This window comes from Micromesistius poutassou (assembly GCF_964030765.1).
Source record: "Micromesistius poutassou genome assembly, chromosome: 23".
Classification (NCBI taxonomy): domain Eukaryota; kingdom Metazoa; phylum Chordata; class Actinopteri; order Gadiformes; family Gadidae; genus Micromesistius; species Micromesistius poutassou.
In genome coordinates, this window is record NC_140293.1 from 9665298 (window position 1) to 9686754 (window position 21457).

Sequence of the window (21457 nt, forward strand, 5' to 3'; positions counted from 1 at the left end):
AAGAAAGTTGTAATTGTACTGTAGCAGTTTATTACTCTATTTGTCCCTCTATCATTTCATGAAATTTGATATCTGAACTGTTTTTCCAACGCCATCGGACAAATCCTATCTCACTAAGTGCCTCTCTCTCTCTCTCTCGCTCTGGGGAGTAGAGCGAGGTTGCCATGGGCCCGGCTGTCCAATCCGCCTAGCGACAGCTCCCTCGACGGCCCAGAGAGGGCCCCTGTGTTAATGAAGACCTCAGGGCCCACTAAGACATGACGGTTACACACCACACATGCACACACTTAGCCTCCACAACCTCTTGTTTAAAGCCTCTGAACGTGACGGTCAGAGCACCAGTGAAGCACGCTGGTTCCACCAGCTCTGAATCAGTGTTGAGAGACCTTCACAATGTCTGGACTTCATCCATTTCTGTCTGCTCTATCCTCCTCCTCCTCCTTCTCCTCCACCCACCTCCTCCTCCACCACCTCTTCCTCCACCTCCATCCACCTCCCCTTCCATCTCCACCTACCTCCTCCACCTCCACCCACCTCCTCCACCACCTCCACCCCCTCTTAGCATCCACCTCCTCCTCTTACCAGCCACCTCCTCCTCCTTCTCCACCTCCTCTCTCCATCCACCCCCCTGCTCCTCCTCCTCCTCTCTCCCTCCACCCCCCTGCTCCTCCTCCTCTCTCCCTCCACCCCCCTGCTCCTCCTCCTCCTCCTCATCTCTCCCTCCTCCTCCACCTCATCTCTCCCTCCACCCCCCTGCTCCTCCTCCTCTCTCCCTCTACCCACCTGCTCCTCCTCCTCCTCCTCCTCCTCTCTCCCTCCTCCTCCACCTCATCTCTCCCTCCACCCCCCTGCTCCTCCTCCTCCTCCCTCCACCCCCCTGCTCCTCCTCCTCTCTCCCTCCACCCCCCTGCTCCTCCTCCTCCTCTCTCCCTCCACCCCCCTGCTCCTCCTCCTCCTCCACCACCTCCACCCCCTCTTAGCATCCATCTCCTCCTCTTACCAGCCACCTCCTCCTCCTTCTCCACCTCCTCTCTCCATCCACCCCCCTGCTCCTCCTCCTCCTCTCTCCCTCCACCCCCCTGCTCCTCCTCCTCTCTCCCTCTACCCACCTGCTCCTCCTCCTCCTCTCTCCCTCCACCCCCCTGCTCCTCCTCCTCTCTCCCTCTACCCACCTGCTCCTCCTCCTCCTCCTCCTCTCTCCCTCCTCCTCCACCTCATCTCTCCCTCCACCCCCCTGCTCCTCCTCCTCCTCATCTCTCCCTCCACCCCCCTGCTCCTCCTCCTCCTCTCTCCCTCTACCCACCTGCTCCTCCTCCTCCTCCTCCTCCTCCTCTCTCCCTCCTCCTCCACCTCATCTCTCCCTCCACCCCCCTGCTCCTCCTCCTCCTCTCTCCCTCCACCCCCCTGCTCCTCCTCCTCCTCCTCTCTCCCTCCACCCCCTGCTCCTCCTCCTCCTCCTCTCTCCCTCCACCCCCTGCTCCTCCTCCTCCTCCTCATCTCTCCCTCCACCCCCTGCTCCTCCTCCTCCTCCTCTCTCCCTCCACCCCCTGCTCCTCCTCCTCCTCATCTCTCCCTCCACCCCCCTGCTCCTCCTCCTCCCTCCCTCCATCCCCCTGCTCCTCCTCTCTCCCTCCACCCCCCTGCTCCTCGTGTGTCCTCCTCATCTCTCCCTGACTGCTCTAGTTGTTCCTGGTGGATGTCAGTGGAGGCTGAAGCAGACTCCGTCCTCAGTGTGTGTTCCTCAGGGACGGGCTGGTGTTAAAGGATGTTTATGTTTGTCTGACCTCAATGGGGAGACTGGGAGACTGGGAGGGGGAGGGGGGTTATTTCTGGTCGCTGGTCAAACAGTGACTCAGTCCTCCCTATAGTGCGGTGTGGGCGGGTCTGTCCGCCGAGCTGTGGAGTAGCACTAGTGTCCCTAGTGGTACATAAACTTCACCTGGTGCTTGAGGTACTCTCCACCGTGAGAGGAGGACGTTACTTCAGTCACTGAGGGTTAGGGTTAGTTGGTCAAAATACAAATTGTAATAATAATATTATATTTCGTTTTTTTTTATCGTGTTGCGTAGTGTGTGTACACACACCCTTATAACGTGATGACTGATGTTGAAAGGGCTTTCGTTCCAGAAGGTTCATTTGGCATTTAGCCAAAGTCTCTCTGTAAATAAAGCTGCTTCAGCAGCGTCCAGCGCGGCGTACAGAGCTGCTGAGGACGTCACAACGCTCACCGCTAGGACCGCCCTAATGCCCAGAGGACCGCCCTAATGCCCAGAGGACCGCCCTAATGCCCAGAGGACCGCCCTAATGCCCAGAGGACCGCCCTAATGCCCAGAGGACCGCCCTAATGCCCAGAGGACCCAGAGGACCGCCCTGATGCCCAGAGGACCGCCCTGATGCCCAGAGGACCGCCCTAATGCCCAGAGGACCCAGAGGACCGCCCTAATGCCCAGAGGACCGCCCTAATGCCCAGAGGACCGCCCTGATGCCCAGAGGACCAGAGGACCGCCCTAATGCCCAGAGGACTAATGCCCAGAGGACCGCCCTAATGCCCAGAGGACCCAGAGGACCGCCCTAATGCCCTGATGCCCAGAGGACCGCCCTGATGCCCAGAGGACCGCCCTGATGCCCAGAGGACCGCCCTGATGCCCAGAGGACCGCCCTAATGCCCAGAGGACCGCCCTAATGCCCAGAGGACCGCCCTAATGCCCAGAGGACCGCCCTAATGCCCAGAGGACCGCCCTGATGCCCAGAGGACCGCCCTAATGCCCAGAGGACCGCCCTAATGCCCAGAGGACCGCCCTGATGCCCAGAGGACCGCCCTAATGCCCAGAGGACCAGAGGACCGCCCTAATGCCCAGAGGACCGCCCTAATGCCCAGAGGACCGCCCTAATGCCCAGAGGACTAATGCCCAGAGGACCGCCCTAATGCCCAGAGGACTAATGCCCAGAGGACCGCCCTAATGCCCAGAGGACTAATGCCCAGAGGACCGCCCTAATGCCCAGAGGACCGCCCTGATGCCCAGAGGACCGCCCTAACGCCCAGAGGACCGCCCTAATGCCCAGAGGCAGCACCCCAGCTGTAGTGGCGGGGGATGAGTGCATCACGTGGGCTTATGGTAGATATGTAGTCTCCAAAGGGGATAAAAGCACACCACGAGAGGAGGCGGATAACCGTACACATCCAATATTCATCAACACATTTATCTCCAAAGAAGAAAGTGGGGGGTTTGACACTCTTTTATAATCTCCACAAAATCGTCCTCGACTCGTCTTAGTGTCACGGGGAGAAGTGCAGTCAGAAGACTCCTGGAACGTTCTCTCTCCTCCCTCTGCTGACCAGCTCCTTCAGTGAGCTGCTGGGTCCGGTCCCAGAGGTGTGTCCACTGTTTGTTTTTCCCCCAAGGCCGTGTTGGCGTTAATGATGTCATCCCTAAGTGCGCCGCCGCCGCGCCTACTAGCCTAGCCTACCTGGTTTGTGTCCTTAAAGGAGGCGCTCTGTGTTGTCCCAATGTCAGCCGCCAGCAGGGGTCCTGGACAACAGCCCCGTCTGCTAGGTGCCCTGTGAGTAAGGTCTGTTTGAATCAGTCTCAGGTTGCATTGGTAAGCCTGTTCTGGCGTAATGTGTATTTTCCAAGGTAGCCTATATAGTTTGTGCAAATATATTCCATTATCACAGACGTTTCATGTCGTTTTGAACAAAATACAAAACGAGAAACCAGCTATTATGTATCAGGTGGTCTGAAAACCAGCCAATAGGTTTTATTCATGACCGTTTTCCTTTCATCCACGTTCTATAAATAGCCTGTTTCATAACAGCTGTCCGCTGTGGTTGCCGGCGGTGACGCCCACCTCCTGAACAAAGAGCCGGTCGGCCGCCAGGCCAGTGGCTCACCACGGGGCCCCTCAAGGCCTCCTCTAGCCAGGAGCCAGGGGAGAGAGACCACCACCACGGGGCCCGGGGCCCCAGGCTGAGAGACCACCACCACGGGGCCCCAGGCTGAGAGACCACCACCACGGGGCCCGGGGCCAGGAGGCTGAGAGACCGCCACCAGAGGAAGTAAGTGACCTCGACCACATTGTTATCAGAGCGTAGACCTCCTAACCTGATGCTGCTCACTAAGTCCTTACCTGGGGGCCACTAGGTGGCAGTATAGCAGTAATGGGGATTCTATTTTGGGCTTTAAAATGGAGTGCCCAGAGAAGCCTGGAGAACACACTTTTGATGAACTAGCGACGTTGTTGAAGGATCACTTTAATCCACGGCCGAGTGAGATAGAGCTTCAGTTGTGACTTACGGGTGAGGCAGCCGAATGAGTCTGTAGCTCAACTTTGCAAGCTAGCCCTGGACTGCAATTACTGTGCAACGCTTCCAGAAAGGCTACGTGACGTCGTATGCGGGATTAATGATAAGCCCGTGCAGAGGAGGCTACTAGCTGAGACGAATCTCACATTTGAGAATGCACTGAAACTTGCATTAGTCATGGAATCAGCATACAACAACACAAAGGATTTGCAAGGCAAAGCTTCAGGAAACCAGGAGCACACGAGGACGGAGGACAGAAAAGCTGCTGGCGAGGCTACAGACTGCTACAGATGCCACAGCAGACATGCACGCTCTTGCTAGCAATAGAGCAATAGATAGATAGATAGATAGATAGATACCCTCTCGTGGGAAAAAAGGCCATGATTGGCGTGCTTGTAGAAACAAGAGTAAACAAAGGGAAAATAAATGAGTAAAGATCCGAAAAGTACCGAATTAATACAGAGCAGAGCTTCAGGCTCCAGCAGTCGTCACGTCAGAACTGAGTTGGATGAAGCGGAGATGTGGCTGCAGAGCAGGCCTTCTCAATGTACAATATGCAAGATGAAGTGCACTACCTGCACCGATGGGGTCAAAGCCAAGGTCAAAGCTATCAAGGAGGCCCCACTCCCTCTGTCACAGAGCTGAAAGCTTATCTGGGTCTCCCTAATTACTACAACTGTTTCCTCCCCAGCCCTCTCCCCACTGCTCACTGCACCAGCCACTGAGGACGGATGAGAAGAGTCAAAATAAGTCCTCCCGTCGGCGAGTGTGTCCGTTCATTATCCCGCAGACAGGAAACTGCCTGTGACGCCTCTCCATACGGGTTGGTGCTGCGCGCTCACACAAGAGGCTGATGGAACGGAAAAGCCTCTAGGGTTTATGTCGCGAACTCTGACCTCGTCTGAAAAGACGCATTCTCACTGAGATAAAGAGGGCTTGGCTGAATTAGAATACAGAGAATTCATAAATACTTGTATTGGCACCAGTTCGTCCTCACCAGATCATAAGCCACTCTAATCCATCGCTTCATGAGACAAAGCCTGCGCCCCCCTGGTCTCTCCCAGATTGCAGAGATGTTCTGCACAGAGCGTATGAGCACCAGATCATCTACGATGCGGCCCTGGATCACAGCAGCGTTGGCGTGCTCAGGATTCCGTGTTTTCCCCGGCGCCAGGAGGAGGATGATCCGGAGCGGGGGCACATAGACGAGGCTCCACTAAAGGCGTCACAAGTCAGGAAGCGCCCGGCCGAAGACCTCCCACTGTCTCAGGTGCACAGCTACGCTTGGTAATGGATGGCCGGAGATAACAGACATGCCACAGTTCATACCAGAGCGCACGAGACAGGGTGCTCCAAGGGGAGCTCGAACCGTGACTCCTCCAGAGGGACGCGCGGCCCTCCAGAAGTCACCTCATCAGTCACACCGGGCATCACGCACGAAAGCCCGGCGAGGGCTCGGCCGTGGTGGCCGCGACCGGACCAGGACAGAGACAGAGAGGGGAGCATGTGTCAGGAAACAATAGAGGGATTATCAGTCTACGTCACTCTACGTCACTCCCAGCTCTACTGCGCATGTCGTTTGCAGAAAGAGACGAGCGCACAATCATGTCTTGTTGTGCCGTTGGTTGCACAAACCGTTTTAATAAGATTAATAAGATTATGCGGAAGTTCTATCGGATACCTAACCCATCAACTCGCACCCCATTTAAGGCAAACAGGAGACGTCTTTGGTTACAAGCTATCAGAAGAAGCGATTGGAACGAGCAGATGATTAAAAATTAGTGGTGGGCCGTTATCGGCGTTAACGTGCTGCGTTAACGCGAGACTCTTATCGGGCGATAAAAAAAATATTGCCGTTAATCTATTCTCAAAGTTGAACTAACCAGAAGCTGAGTATTTAATAAAATATACTGTCCATAATCGCGCCATATGCTGGAGACAATGTAGCAATGATAATAGAAACAACTTGGGTGAGCGATGACACGTTTTGGGTTGATCGTGACATCAGAGCGTCAAAATAGGCCTAGTTGGTGGTGTTGTTGTTGTTGTAATAATCCAAATCTTCCTCCGAGCTGCCCGCCTTGGTACAGCGGTAGGCGGACGCGTACCAGCCGTCTGCCGTCAACGCCACCCCGGCTGCCGCTGCTGCCACGACGCGCACCGGAGATGAGCGTGCCGTGGACCTGTAGCGAGAGCGCGTCCGGGCGCCGTTATATTTGAGTTTGTGATAGTAAGCGTGTAGTAAGTTATCCTTACCTGGGAGGTCCACTAGGTGGCAGTATAGCAATAACGCATTGTTTGGGGCTATTGAGTAGCTATTGAAGAGGCCACCACCCCCAGGTTAGTTGGAGATTAACCCCTGTTTGATGTGTGTTACTGTAACCCCAAGTATTCAGAATATACAAGCAGAAAGAGACCATAGTGTCTTCATTTTGTATACTACACCTCACGACTAGTCGTCACATGGGTGGGAGGCACAGAGAAGCAGAGCAGTCCACGTCTCCACCCGCAGCACGGCCGACCCCATGGTGTCAGACAGGTTTCACACCCCCCTGGAGGCCCGTTGGCTCTGCGCGCGTGATGAGACACCCCCTCCTTCAACTCTGTGTAAATGTCTTCAGGTTGTTGACAACACAAAAGCCAGTTCTCAAACGCTATATGCATGACGTGCCTGCTCAGTCTTCCGTATTCACTCCTGATCCCGCAGTCTGTTGACAATCGTGAGTGGTATCTGCAATCAGTGAATCGATTTAGGGAAATACAATTTACGACAATGGATGTGATGTCTTGTGGTCAGGCTAGGGGCTACAGATGTGGCCCCCTCTGAACTCTGTTATAAAGGTCATTTTATGAAGCATTCAGGTGAGAGCTGCACTTCACCATGACAGTGATAAATCCTCCTTTTATTATTACAGGTTAAAACTGAAGCCTGGGAGGAAATGAAGTGATAAGGTAGATGGATGGATTTTTCCTTTGTGTGTGTGTGTGTGTGTGTGTGTGTGTGTGTGTGTGTGTGTGTGTGTGTGTGTGTGTGTGTGTGTGTGTGTGTGTGTGTGTGTGTGTGTGTGTGTGTGTGTGTGTGTGTGTGTGGCGGAGGAGGGGTAACTTAGGATCAAATAAAACTAAATGCCAAATGTTTGTTTAAAGACCTTTTATGGGAATTGTTTTATGACATTTTTGATATCCTTCATTGTTTATTCATTGAATTATACAATGCAGAATATGTTGAAGGAGTGTCACCTCGACACAAACACAAATATATTGAAGGCCAATACAAAAGGAATCCTTAAAAAAAGACACGTTGAACTGTTAAGAAATGAAACCTGAACTTTAATCAGGATCACTTTGGCCGACGCCGTTTAATGTTCAAATGTTCTGCTTAAACCGGCCGGGCTTTCCTTTAAAAAAAATGTAAATAATGTATAGAAAAACCCTTTGGAGATGTTGAAGGTGGGGGGGGGGGGGTGTCTATTGGCAGTGGTTGTCTGCTGACTTTTCAGACCTGCTTGTGATTGGATCAGTTAAGGCGCGTGGAGGGTTAGGTTTCACAAGCAGGATTTTCCACAACAGAAAAAGGCCGGTGTCATCGTTCATCAGGCCGGGTTTTCCACTGCCGTGCCGTTCTTGCCGTACACACAGATCTATGGGCGCCTTGTTCTTTGGTTCTGTAATACTAATGACTCACATCGAGGAAGTGACAGTTTGAGTTTCTCTTCTTTGCGGTGTCTCAGACGGTGGCAGTTTAAAACCCGTCTGTGTGACCACGGTATCCAGGGCGCCGGCCAAGGGTTTTTATGGCGTAAGATAAAGCACATTTTCATATTCACGTTCTACTGAAGCCTCTTCATTGTCCTCTTCCTCACCCTGACCCCTGAGCAAGCAAAACTGCTTTTTTGTTCCCCTGGCAACCCCAGGGAGCTGCCAGCCTCCGTCACCGATGACCACGCCTGTCACGGACACAAAGCAGCGCCGATGTAAAGGCGCTCTCGGGCACCGAGTGTACCGAGTTGTGGTGCGAAGAGAGGCTCTTCCTCTCTCCCCTTGTAGCTACCCTCTTCATCCTCCTCCTCCTCCTCCTCTTCCTCCTCGCTGTGGTCCACTGAGCAGGGGCCCTCGGAGGAGGGTCCTGTGTTCTGCTGCAGCTCGTCCTGCATGTTCCTTTGGTCTCTGCTTTGGTTCTGCCGTTCCTCTCTCCCTCTCGTCTTCGGTCCGCTGAAGCTCCTCCTTCTCTGCCCTGGGATGAAAGGTCACAGGTCAAGGCCGGGGGGTCATCACAGGGGAGGTTGACTAAATCAATAGCACTATTTAGAATTGAGCTACTGCTGGGTCTCTTTGTTTAGTTTGAGTGCAGTGTGTCAGGACGAAGAGCCGCCGCCGCCGCCGCACGAGGAGCACTCACCAGGGGGCCGGTCACTTGGTCGGCTCCTAGGGACAGAGAGAACACGTCGTAGTCAGAGAGCGACCACAGCACCACCCGTCACACTGCTGGTCAACTAGAGCGACCACAGCACCACCCGTCACACTGCTGGTCAACCAGAGCGACCACAGCACCACCCGTCACACTGCTGGTCAACCAGAGCTACCACAGCACCACCCGTCACACTGCTGGTCAACCAGAGCTACCACAGCACCACCCGTCACACTGCTGGTCAACCAGAGCTACCACAGCACCACCCTTCACACTGCTGGTCAACCAGAGCTACCACAGCACCACCCGTCATACTGCTGGTCAACCAGAGCTACCACAGCACCACCCGTCACACTGCTGGTCAACCAGAGCTACCACAGCACCACCCGTCACACTGCTGGTCAACCAGAGCTACCACAGCACCACCCGTCATACTGCTGGTCAACCAGAGCGACCACAGCACCACCCGTCATACTGATATGCAGTTGAAAGGTTCGAGGAGCGTCAGAATGATCTGAAACCTGCACTTGCTTTAGGGGAGTTCACAATTGACCGTTTAACAACAACATCTGTTCTGATGATTCCCCCATCAGAGCAGGATCTGAACAGGGTTCAGACTTTGGGTTAATAGAGCCCATATTATCTTCCAAAAAAAGGACATCACGACCTGAAGGGAAATTGATGTCTATGGAAGCAAATATTGAGATATTATACTTTGAAAGAAAAATGTAAATTTTTACATTGCTAGCTTATCTGAATGTGTCCGTTTTCAATTCAACTCTTTGAAATTAAAATATGGCATTTTGAGTTGTGCCATTTAAAAAACAATTTCAATTATGTATTTTTCACTCCAATTCAGATGCAAAAAAGTGTAAGTTGCAGATAATGGAAATACCAAATTTATGGTAGCAGGTATTCCAAGGACAGGCCGTAGCAATCAGGACTGGAAACAACCAACCAACCAACCAACCAACCACCCAACCACCCACCCACCCAACCAACCAACCAACCAACCAACCACCCACCCAACCATTCAGAGCAGAGCGTCCACCTCCATGAGGAGCAGAGCGTCCACCTCCATGAGGAGCAGAGCGTCCACCTCCATGAGGAGCAGAGCGTCCACCTCCATGAGGAGCAGAGCGTCCACCTCCATGAGGAGCAGAGCGTCCACCTCCATGAGGAGCAGAGCGTCCACCTCCATGAGGAGCAGAGCGTCCACCTCCATGAGGAGCAGAGGGTCCACCTCCATGAGGAGCAGAGCGTCCACCTCCATGAGGAGCAGAGCGTCCACCTCCATGAGGAGCAGAGCGTCCACCTCCATGAGGAGCAGAGCGTCCACCTCCATGAGGAGCAGAGCGTCCACCTCCATGAGGAGCAGAGCGTCCACCTCCATGAGGAGCAGAGCGTCCACCTCCATGAGGAGCAGAGCGTCCACCTCCATGAGGAGCAGAGCGTCCACCTCCATGAGGAGCAGAGCGTCCACCTCCATGAGGAGCAGAGCGTCCACCTCCATGAGGAGCAGAGCGTCCACCTCCATGAGGAGCGGTAGGAGGACTAGGGGGCTTATCCCCACCCTGGGACCATTTCTACTCACGCTCTTTACACAAACAAACTGCTAGGATGACCGCTAATACAGCCCAGAGGCGAACGGCTGAACACTCATTTAATCACCAGCCCCAGCGCTCTCTGGAGAATTTAACAACGTCCAAATATATCAGCATAATACTATATGGATGTATTGTAGCATAATAAAAGCAGTTGATGCACAATTAGGTAAATTAATTGATCTAATTTGCACTTTCTACTGTCTATGTTGCACAAGTGCCAAGTTTGAATCGACGTCCAGGGCCCTAAGTGGACCCCTTATGGAGCCCGTCCAGGGCCCTAAGTGGACCCCTTATGGAGCCCGTCCAGGGCCCTAAGTGGACCCCTTATGGAGCCCGTCCAGGGCCCTAAGTGGAGCCCGTCCAGGGCCCTAAGTGGACCCCTTATGGAGCCCGTCCGCCCGCCTGGGGGCCACCGGGGCCTCATTCTGGGCAGCTCTCTGTGCTCACCGACAGGGAGGACGCCCTCTGCTGGCCAGCACTTCAACTGCATTCAGTCCGGATCTCTTTGGCCTTGGAATGCCCCGCTACCGCCGTTCAAATTTTCAGATCCAAATTTTTGACGACTGATGAATATTTTGAATATCTGCAACTTGGGTTTTTGGATCTTCACCGTTTTTGCAATGTTACAACTTGATAAATTCTTGTTTTCAAAGTATAATATTTCCACTTCATGAATTCAAAGATGTTCCATAAACAGAATTCAATGGCTTTAAGAACTCTTAACACCACGGCCGTGATTTGCTTCCACACACGTCTGAGGTTCAACGCTGTGTACGCATGTCTAACAGCTCCAAAACAGACACGGACACACACCAACACACACAACACACACTCCCTCTGACCTGCTGTGATTCCGACGTGGTCCTGCTCTTAGGCTGCGCCTCATTGGGGGAGGTTGGAGCGCTGCCATTGGACTCTGAGACCAGCAGGGTCCGCCTCTCTCTGGCCTGCTTGTCACACTTGGTCACACGGAACCTGGGGAGGAGAGACGGAGCGTCTTTAAGGGGACCGCCACTCAGCGTCAGCGGGCCCCTGGCTCAGAGAGGCCCTGTTTCAGGGTGAAGACGCTTCAGTTACAGAACGGATCACTATTAACCGTTAACGGATCACTATTAACCGTTAACGGATCACTATTAACCGTTAAAAGATCACTATTAACCGTTAACGGATCACTATTAACCGTTAACGGATCACTATTAACCGTTGTTAACAGATCACTATTAACCGTTAACGGATCACTATTAACCGTTAACGGATCACTATTAACCGTTAACGGATCACTATTAACCGTTGTTAACAGATCACTATTAACCGTTGTTAACAGATCACTATTAACCGTTGTTAACAGATCACTATTAACCGTTAATGGATCACTATTAACCGTTAACGGATCACTATTAACCGTTGTTAACGGATCACTATTAACTGTTGTTAACAGATCACTATTAACCGTTAACGGATCACTATTAACCGTTGTTAACGGATCACTATTAACCGTTAATGGATCACTATTAACCGTGGTTAACGGATCACTATTAACCGTGGTTAACGGATCACTATTAACCGTTGTTAACGGATCACTATTAACCGTTGTTAACAGATCACTATTAACCGTTGTTAACAGATCACTATTAACCGTTAATGGATCACTATTAACCGTTAATGGATCACTATTAACCGTTAACGGATCACTATTAACCGTTAACGGATCACTATTAACCGTTGTTAACGGATCACTATTAACCGTTAACGAATCACTATTAACCGTTAACGGATCACTATTAACCGTTAACAGATCACTATTAACCGTTAACGGATCACTATTAACCGTGGTTAACGGATCACTATTAACCGTTGTTAACGGATCACTATTAACCGTTAACGGATCACTATTAACCGTTGTTAACGGATCACTATTAACCGTTAACGGATCACTATTAACCGTTGTTAACGGATCACTATTAACCGTTGTTAACGGATCACTATTAACCGTTAACGGATCATTATTAACCGTTAACAGATCACTATTAACCGTTGTTAACGGATCACTATTAACCGTTGTTAACGGATCACTATTAACCGTTGTTAACGGATCACTATTAACCGTTGTTAACGGATCACTATTAACCGTTAACGGATCACTATTATCCGTTGTTAACGGATCACTATTATCCGTTGTTAACGGATCACTATTAACCGTTAACGGATCACTATTAACCGTTAACGGATCACTATTAACCGTGGTTAACGGATCACTATTAACCGTTAACGGATCACTATTAACCGTTAACGGATCACTATTAACCGTTAACGGATCACTATTAACCGTGGTTAACGGATCACTATTAACCGTTATCGGATCACTATTAACCGTTAACGGATCACTATTAACCGTTAACGGATCACTATTAACCGTTGTTAACGGATCACTATTAACCGTTGTTAACGGATCACTATTAACCGTTGTTAACGGATCACTATTAACCGTTAACGGATCACTATTAACCGTTAACGGATCACTATTAACCGTTAACGGATCACTATTAACCGTTAACGGATCACTATTAACCGTTAACGGATCACTATTAACCGTTGTTAACGGATCACTATTAACCGTTGTTAACAGATCACTATTAACCGTGGTTAACAGATCACTATTAACCGTGGTTAACGGATCACTATTAACCGTTAACGGATCACTATTAACCGTTAACGGATCACTATTAACCGTTGTTAACAGATCACTATTAACCGTGGTTAATGGATCACTATTAACCGTTAACGGATCACTATTAACCGTTAACGGATCACTATTAACTGTTAACGGATCACTATTAACCGTTAACGGATCACTATTAACCGTTAACGGATCACTATTAACCGTTGTTAACGGATCACTATTAACCGTTAACGGATCACTATTAACCGTTAACGGATCACTATTAACCGTTAACGGGTTACTATTAACCGTGGTTAACGGATCACTATTAACCGTTAACGGATCACTATTAACCGTTAACGGATCACTATTAACCGTTGTTAACGGATCACTATTAACCGTTAACGGATCACTATTAACTGTTGTTAACGGATCACTATTAACCGTTGTTAACGGATCACTATTAACCGTTAACGGATCACTATTAACCGTTGTTAACGGATCACTATTAACCGTTAACGGATCACTATTAACCGTGGTTAACGGATCACTATTAACCGTGGTGAACCGGTAAAGTGTCATCGCCGTCTTTTAGAAATCAGAGATTGTGCCATTATAGTGTCCCGTTTGAGACACAAAGTGGAGTGAAAAATGGTTGTTTAAGCGAAGGGACATTCAAGAATGTAAAAAATAATAAATACATTACAATGAAATCAGCTAAACAAAAGAGTTGTAAATCCCTCTACATCCCACCTTCATCTACCTATGGACACACACACACACACACACACACACACACACACACACACACACACACACACACACACACACACACACACACACACACACACACACACACTTGTAATAACTGCGCACTGAGGTAAATCCTTTGACTTCAACTATGTGTTCTATCCTGGGTTCTATTCCGAATAGCTTCAGTAGTTAACAGTGATGTTGGCATGGAGGAAAAATCCTCTCTCAGTTATCACCGTTCATTCATCAGGGTTTCTTTGTAGGGAGCGTCTACAAACTCAGCGGATTGGATTTTTTGCCTCATACCCACAGAAGTTTACTCGTTTTTACAAACAACTAACTAACTTCTAACTTTCCTTTGGATGCAAAAACCTAACCTGACACACAGACGCACAAACAACAAACAGCAACAAGTGCCTGTATAAAGAAATACACAACGTGCAACGCATGAACGCCAAAACATCAAATACACACATACAGATAATACATACACACACATTCAAACATACAAAAACACACACAAAGTCAAACACACTGGACACACACAAAGTGAAACACACTGGACACACACACACACACACAGAGGACACACACACGGACCTGCCGACGGCGAGCACGGTGACCTCGCCCTGGTGGGAGCGGCGCTGCTCGGCGCGGCGGGGGGCCAGGGGCCGTCTCATCAGGGGCCACTTCTTCTGGCTGCAGCGGCTGCAGGTGTTCTTGGGGCCCCCGGGGCCCCCGATGGTGTGCAGGTGGCTGCACGTGTGCTTGGACGTCGCCACGGCGCCGCGGGGGACCCAGGGGGGGCCCGGCGAGACGGGGGTCAGGGGAGGGGTGGACGGGGTGGGGGAGGTGGGCGTCAGCGGGGGGCTGGGAGAGAGAGAGAGAGAGAGAGATGGCTGAGCTAGTGAGTGATTATCACTGTGCTTCCCAGGGACTTGAGACTTGGCCTGCTGGCTTGTTACTAGGGATGGCCATGATTAGTCGACCATCGATTAATTGATCATTAAGAATTTCGTCGATGACATTTTTCACAGATAAAAGGAATGCAGGTTCTGTTGCGTAGTGTGAGCCTTGAGGAATGCAATGAATTTCGCTGTTTGGCAGCAATTAAACATTTTACCACACTTTTTTATCTTAGTTTACCGTATTTCCCCGCATATAGGCCGCATCGTGGATAAACCGCAAGCCTTTAATTTATGTATGTAAAAAAAACAGAATTGTGCATAAGCCGCACCCATATATAGTCCGCCCAAGTTTCAAATGGGCTAATTATGTAATGAATAGGCATATAAAACCTTCAGCCAAGTGGTCACTGCAAATCGATGTTAAACTTGAACTTGCTTTTCCCCCTCAACGTTAAGACCGACTAGGCCTACTGCTTGGCACGCGCACATTTTTGTGCAGGAGAACGGCGAGAGCACATCAAACGCGCGTAGCAGCTACAGGACCTGTCTTTCTTTACTGTCTCCGAGTGAGTGTCGCTGTTAAACACCTGACAATGAGCTAGTTTACCATGATAAGACCGCCATATGAATCTGGAAAAAAGGACAGGACAGTGGACAAGGACAGCGAGGATGCAGGGAGTTCAGCAAGGCTACAGTTGAAGATAAAGGTAAATCTGTGCAGACTTTTTTGTTTATGCTGAGTCTGCTTTTACCTGTCTGTGTGCGGGCTTTGCGCACCGTCAAGGGAAAGAGGCTTTGGTTGAAAAAAGTATTTTGACCGCTTATTAAGTTCACTCGTTGTTTATAATGGTTTATTTGTTTCCCAGTATCATTTAAATAATTTAGGAGACAGTTTTATTCATTTTTGAATTGTAAAAAAAACAACATAATTTTTTGAAGTTGCAAGTTTTTGAAATTATTGGAAGCAAGTCGAGCTGACCTCGCCTGCTGTACCGTATATGTAGGCCTACTGTATATTGGTGAAACAACACTGCCAATGTGGCAGTTCCATGCGCAATGGGGATTTCTAAAGGTTACTGTACAGTGGCGGAGACGAGCGTCAGGAGCTGAACCATCACTACCGGAGAGCTAGGAAGGTTCTACGAGCGCTTCAGACCAACCTTACCAACGAACGACGTACAAAAGAGATTCATAGCAAAGAACGTTTCGGGAAACAAGATGTTAAGGTAGAACTTAAAGAAGAGGTTACGAATGACATAGTGTTAAGAAGGCTTTAAGAAGGTTTGGGGAAACCAGGCCCCAGTTGTTACCTTTAGGGAATGCAATAGGCTACTTGCAGCTTTATGCTAAGATTTTTTTAAATAACCTAATTAACTGAAAATGGATTTTTAGAAAATGATCCATCCATGATTGCACCCCTACCAGCTGGTGGAGAGTGAATGGAATAAGGTTCTCCCGGCCAAGTTAGCACGGAGGAACCTGTGCATCACAGCAACGTCGGCCCCTCAGAGCGGGTGTTTTCGGTGGCTGGACTGACGGTCACCAGGCTGCGTCTGACCCTAAAGCATGTTAACATGCTCATCTTTCTCAACACAAATCAGTAGACTGGTGCTGAAGTTGTATGTGAGTTACTGGTTCTTTTTTCTGAAGCTTTGTTAAAAAGCCAAATTCATTGTTAGGCTAACAATCACCCTCTCCCTCTGCCTTTTTTGATAGTTTGGATAAATTTGGCAAAACCTGTCCGAACTAAGTATGATATATTTTTGGTTAAGTTATAACGTGATTGATTTTTCAATATTATTATTATTATTATTATTATTATTATTATTATTATTATTATTATTATTATTATGTTGGGAAAAAACGTCTCTGTTGCTTTAGAGCACAGTAGCGCATATAAAGTGTAACCGTTGAACGGACCCGGTTTAACTGCAACAAGAGTTGTTGTCTAATAAAAAAGATGTCAATGAAGTCAACGCTGTGTTTTTGTATTTTCATTGTATTTTGAATATAGCATATAAATAGTTAATTTTAATATAAAAATATTAATGATTAATTGAAAATCTATCGATAATTCTCCCGACGATCGATTAAGACAATTTAATCGAATGCCCATCCCTACTTTTTAGCCTTCCTAGCATTAGCATATTAGCACGCTCACAGACTATGGCGCACACAACGAGTCGCCTCACGCAACCACAGCCACTGTTCAGACACCTGGTGTTCTTTAGACCGAGGAAAACAATCCAAAACGACAATCAACATATTTTTAAAATAAAGCTGCATTTTCTTTTAGACGCACTGACTTTGAATTTGCACTTTATTTTTAAAAAAATATGGTAAACTTTGACCTCAAGTTTTACAGACTAACGCTGAATCCCAATTCACCCCTCAACCGAAAATCTCAACCCTACGCCTCGCTGTTGTGCGTTCACGCGCAGCGTCCCAATACTGCCCTCTAATGATGGGATTCTCGATGGACACACTAGCAGTTGTGGTTTGCTCCCACAAAACCTTGTGAGAAAAAACATTCTTACCTACTTGTACCGTGTTTTCCCATGTGGGTAAGGTTGCATTCCTAAGACATTCAAATTATACTGTACAATTCCAGAGACAGATATGGTATCAAAAGATCCAAAAAAAAATAAAAAAATAAAAATATCAAAACCCCGTCAACGGCTACTAACGCCGTAGGGGTCTCGAAGGGTTGTCATCCCATTTCGTAGGGGTAGGGTTGAGGGGTAGGGTTGAGATTTTGGGGTAGGGAGTAGGGTATGGGCATAATATAAAATCTTGCCCCTTGACACTGGCTGCTAAAGTCTTCCCACCACTAAACTCTCTCTCTCTCAGAGAGAGAGAGAGAGAGAGAGAGAGAGAGAGAGAGAGAGAGAGAGAGAGAGAGAGAGAGAGAGAGAGAGAGACCTGCTGCTAATGCCCCCTTTAAGAGAGCGAGAGAGAGAGAGCGTGAGCGAGAGAGACCTGCTGCTAACGCCCCCTTTAAGAGAGCGAGAGAGAGCGAGAGAGAGCGAGAGCGAGAGCGAGAGCGAGAGCGAGAGCGAGAGAGAGAGAGAGAGAGAGAGAGAGCGTGAGCGAGAGAGACCTGCTGCTAACGCCCCCTTTAAGAGAGAGAGCGAGAGAGAGAGCGAGCTGCTGCTAACGCCCCCTTTAAGAGAGCGAGCGAGCGAGCGAGAGAGAGAGCGAGCTGCTGCTGACGCCCAGCCTCTGGGCTGATAAGTGATCTGTCTCTGGGCTGATCAATGGGGCTGGGGAGGATCTAAACATTATTGTTACCTATGTAGCAAATGATAACTTGTATAATTTAAGGAGCAATTAAAAGTGGTTATAAACTACCGTATTAGACATCATATACATTTGACTACATTGATGCGTTTAAAGAAAATCCTCGCGACAAAAAGAAATGCTTTCATTTCTCCTTCATGTCAAATTAACGAAATGCAAGAGCTGCCAAGACGGAGAGCATGACATCATCTCGGAGCAAAGTGACATTTAGCTAAGTGGCCCCTGGCCCCCTCAATCAGCCCTTTGGCCGACCACTATGCATCAGGAGACAGAGAGGCGTCTGATGGGCCCTCCAGATCTGCTCCACACCCAATCACTGGTCGCTTGGAAGCTGATGCGATTTAAAAGAGGTACTTGGCGCCACCTGGTGGTCAGATCAGTGTATGGAAACCATAATTGCAACTGGCACTAAATTAGGTATATTTTTGGTAAGTTTGAGGTATGTTTTGGGTACAACAAGCCAACCCGGACCAGCCAGGTGCTTGGCACAAGCACAACAATCGAAGTGTTAAATATAAAATAAAAATATATATTTAATGATTAACAGTAGGGAAGAGAGAGAGAGAGAGAGAGAGAGAGAGAGAGAGAGAGAGAGAGAGAGAGAGAGAGAGAGAGAGAGAGAGAGAGAGAGAGAGAGAGAGAGAGAGAGAGAGAGAGAGAGAGAGAGAGAGAGAGAGAGAGAGAGATAGAGAACTTACCCATCAGAGTCAATGCTGTTCTCCATGACCATGGCTTTGAGGGCGTCCGAGTTTGCTGGAGAGTGAGACGGAGTGAGGGGGATAGAAAAAAAAATTGTTAAAAGGGAGGGAAACACACATAATTTTCATAGTGCTACCTCCGTCGAGGTTCCAAGCGAGCGGAGTAGGTACTTTTGTGTGACGTAAACAGGCTGCTGGCCACTGATTGGCCAGCGGCTGTAAATGGGAATAATCACTCAAAGTTAAGTTGTGTCCGGTGTGGTTGGAGTCCACGGACCAGCTACCGAGGGGGACACGGATCAGCTTTTCGCCGTGTGTGTCGCTCCTTTCCCGGGCTAGAGTTAGGCTGCGCGTGGTTGTGTGTGTCGGGCGTGGTTAGTGTGTGTCCGGCGTGGCTGGTGTCCGGCGTGGCTGAGTCCATGGACCCGCTCCTGAGGATCAGCATTTCGCTGTTTTGTTTTTGTGTCATTCCCAGGGCTCGAGTTTCGCCTCCATCAACGTTACGTATGACAACAATAGACGCGCAGTCATTGCGTTTTTTATTTTATTTTATTTCCCATCATAACCTTTCCCGGGAATCAGGAAATAGTCTTGATCAGATTCAGATTTCCCGGGAATCGCGTCTCCCGGGATTAAAACCTAATGACGACCCGCCCACATTGAAGAGGTACTTTTTCAGATGGAAACGCGACGTGCCTGGAACCAAACCGAGTCGAGGCGAGCTGATACTGTCGGTGGAAAAGCGACATAAGTGGTGCGTGCTGCCTGTGTGTGTGTGTGCTGCCTGTGTGTGTGTGTGTGTGTGTGCTGCCTGTGTGTGTGTGTGCTGCTTGACTCGGCACGTTGCCATAGCGATCGATTTGAGTGACGTAGCTGCTGGTGCGAAGGAGAGAGGGAAATGGAGACGGAGACGGAGACGAGCGGTCATCACCCCCCCCCACCCCCCTGTCAACAATCCCGCAATCGCCTTCACCGTGTTTTAATGTGAGGGGAATACGTCAAGTAATATGTAGTGAAGTTACTTTACAAATACAGTAACAAGTAAAGTAACTACCCTCCTGACTAACTACCCTCCTGGCTAACTACCCTCCTGTCTAACCACCCCCCTGGCTAACTACCCCCCTGGCTAACTACCCCCCTGGCTAACTACCCCCTAACCCTCCTGGCTAACTACCCCCCTCCTGGCTAACTACCCCCCTGGCTAACTACCCCCTAACCATCCTGGCTAACTACCCCCCCTGGCTAACTACCCCTCCTGTCTAACAACCCCCCTGGCTAACTACCCCTCCTGTCTAACTACCCCTCCTGTAACAACCCCCCTGGCTAACTACCCCCCTGTCTAACTACCCCCCTGTCTAACTACCCCCCCTGGCTAACTACCCCCCCTGGCTAACAACCCCCCTGGCTAACTACCCCCCCTGGCTAACTACCCCCCTGGCAGCGCAGCCCTACGGGCAGAGAGACCCGTGCGTCCAGCAGCGCTACAACTCCGCAGCGCTGGAGGAGCTGTCGGGGTCAGAGCGGTGGAGCTCTGCTCTGGGCCGTCAGACGGACCGAGGACTCTTCACAGCTCAGCCCCGGTCCGCCCCGCAAGGATGGAAGTAAAAGTACACACATCTCGCCGATGCCGTAGTACCGATATGACTGCTTAATAATACCATTATAGTTTGTTTTATCGCCATGGCCACCGATATATCGGCAGGCCAATGTTATTGGCCGATATTTGCGTTTTTATTTTTTTTTACGTGTAGCGGGCGATACACGTCCGCCTGCCCCTCTTCTAACCCCCCCCCCCCCCCCACCCCCACTTCCTCATTACCCAGGAAGTGGTCATTAGTCATCCTCATGTCGCCACGGACGACCGACGGCGGCCGATCATGAGGACCCCTCGTGATGACAGGCACGCACACACACACGCGCACACACACACACACACACACACACACACACACGGGGGTCATCATGGTCAGGGACTGGGAGGGGGCGGAGCTAGAGCGAACGTGCGAGAGAAGCCTGACTGGACCGGTCAGTGGAACGCCATCACAGACCGACAGACGCGGTCAGGCTCAAACTGCTTTTCTTGAACCTTCCAGAACAGAGGTGCGTTGGAAATGAGCATGAGGATGAGGGTGAAATTTACTTTTGCAAACATTTTTCAAGTATGGTAGTGTTTTGTTTGCTTTGAGTCACTGGGAATGTTTGGGACCAGACTAGAGATGGGAATCTCTTGGCTCCTCACGATGCGATTCAGATTCAGAGGTCAACGATTCGATTATAAAACGATTATCGATGCATCTCGATGCATATCGATTCAACATTTTTTTTATGTACATTTCCATGCGGGATTTTCAAAAAAATATATATATACATCTGACATGCTACTTACAAGACTTTTGCTGCTTTCTGAAGCGCTCTACAGCAGGCGAACAAATTTAATAAAAAACTAAAATAAAATAAAAATATATATTTTTTTTTAATTAAATTTGTTTCTGATTATTAATTTTTCTGCATCGAGACAGAATCGTTCTAGAGAGAATCGCGATGCATCGAAGAATGGATTACTTTCCCAACCTAGACCAGAGCCAGCGGTCTGAGGAGCTGGGTCTGGGGGCTGGACTAGGGGAGGCGTGTCCAGATGGCCACCAGGGGGTCTATGGAGCCGACGGCAGAACATACCTTCATTACTCATGATCATGTGGACGATCTGCCCCACCGTGTCGTTGTTCTCGCTGAAAGTGTCGTTCAGGTCTAGGAAACAAGACAGACAAAGAAGGAAAAGGATTACTTAACAATACACATTCATAAAGTAACACAACTCCAT

At 49.5% G+C, this 21457-nt stretch overlaps 1 protein-coding gene across 1 annotated transcript in view; it reads right to left on the reverse strand.

The window, feature by feature from the left end:
- Positions 1 to 7463: 7463 nt before the first annotated feature.
- rell1 (RELT like 1) overlaps positions 7464 to 21457 on the reverse strand; it is a 30797-nt gene continuing 16803 nt past the window's right edge. The window contains exons 3-8 of the mRNA XM_084487602.1: positions 21313 to 21384; positions 18637 to 18691; positions 14331 to 14600; positions 11161 to 11293; positions 8703 to 8728; positions 7464 to 8537 (exon numbers count right to left, since the gene is read on the reverse strand). Coding sequence (XP_084343728.1) covers positions 8714 to 8728; positions 11161 to 11293; positions 14331 to 14600; positions 18637 to 18691; positions 21313 to 21384 — 545 coding nt within the window. The 3' untranslated portion in view covers positions 7464 to 8537; positions 8703 to 8713. The remainder of the gene's footprint in view (positions 8538 to 8702; positions 8729 to 11160; positions 11294 to 14330; positions 14601 to 18636; positions 18692 to 21312; positions 21385 to 21457) is intronic.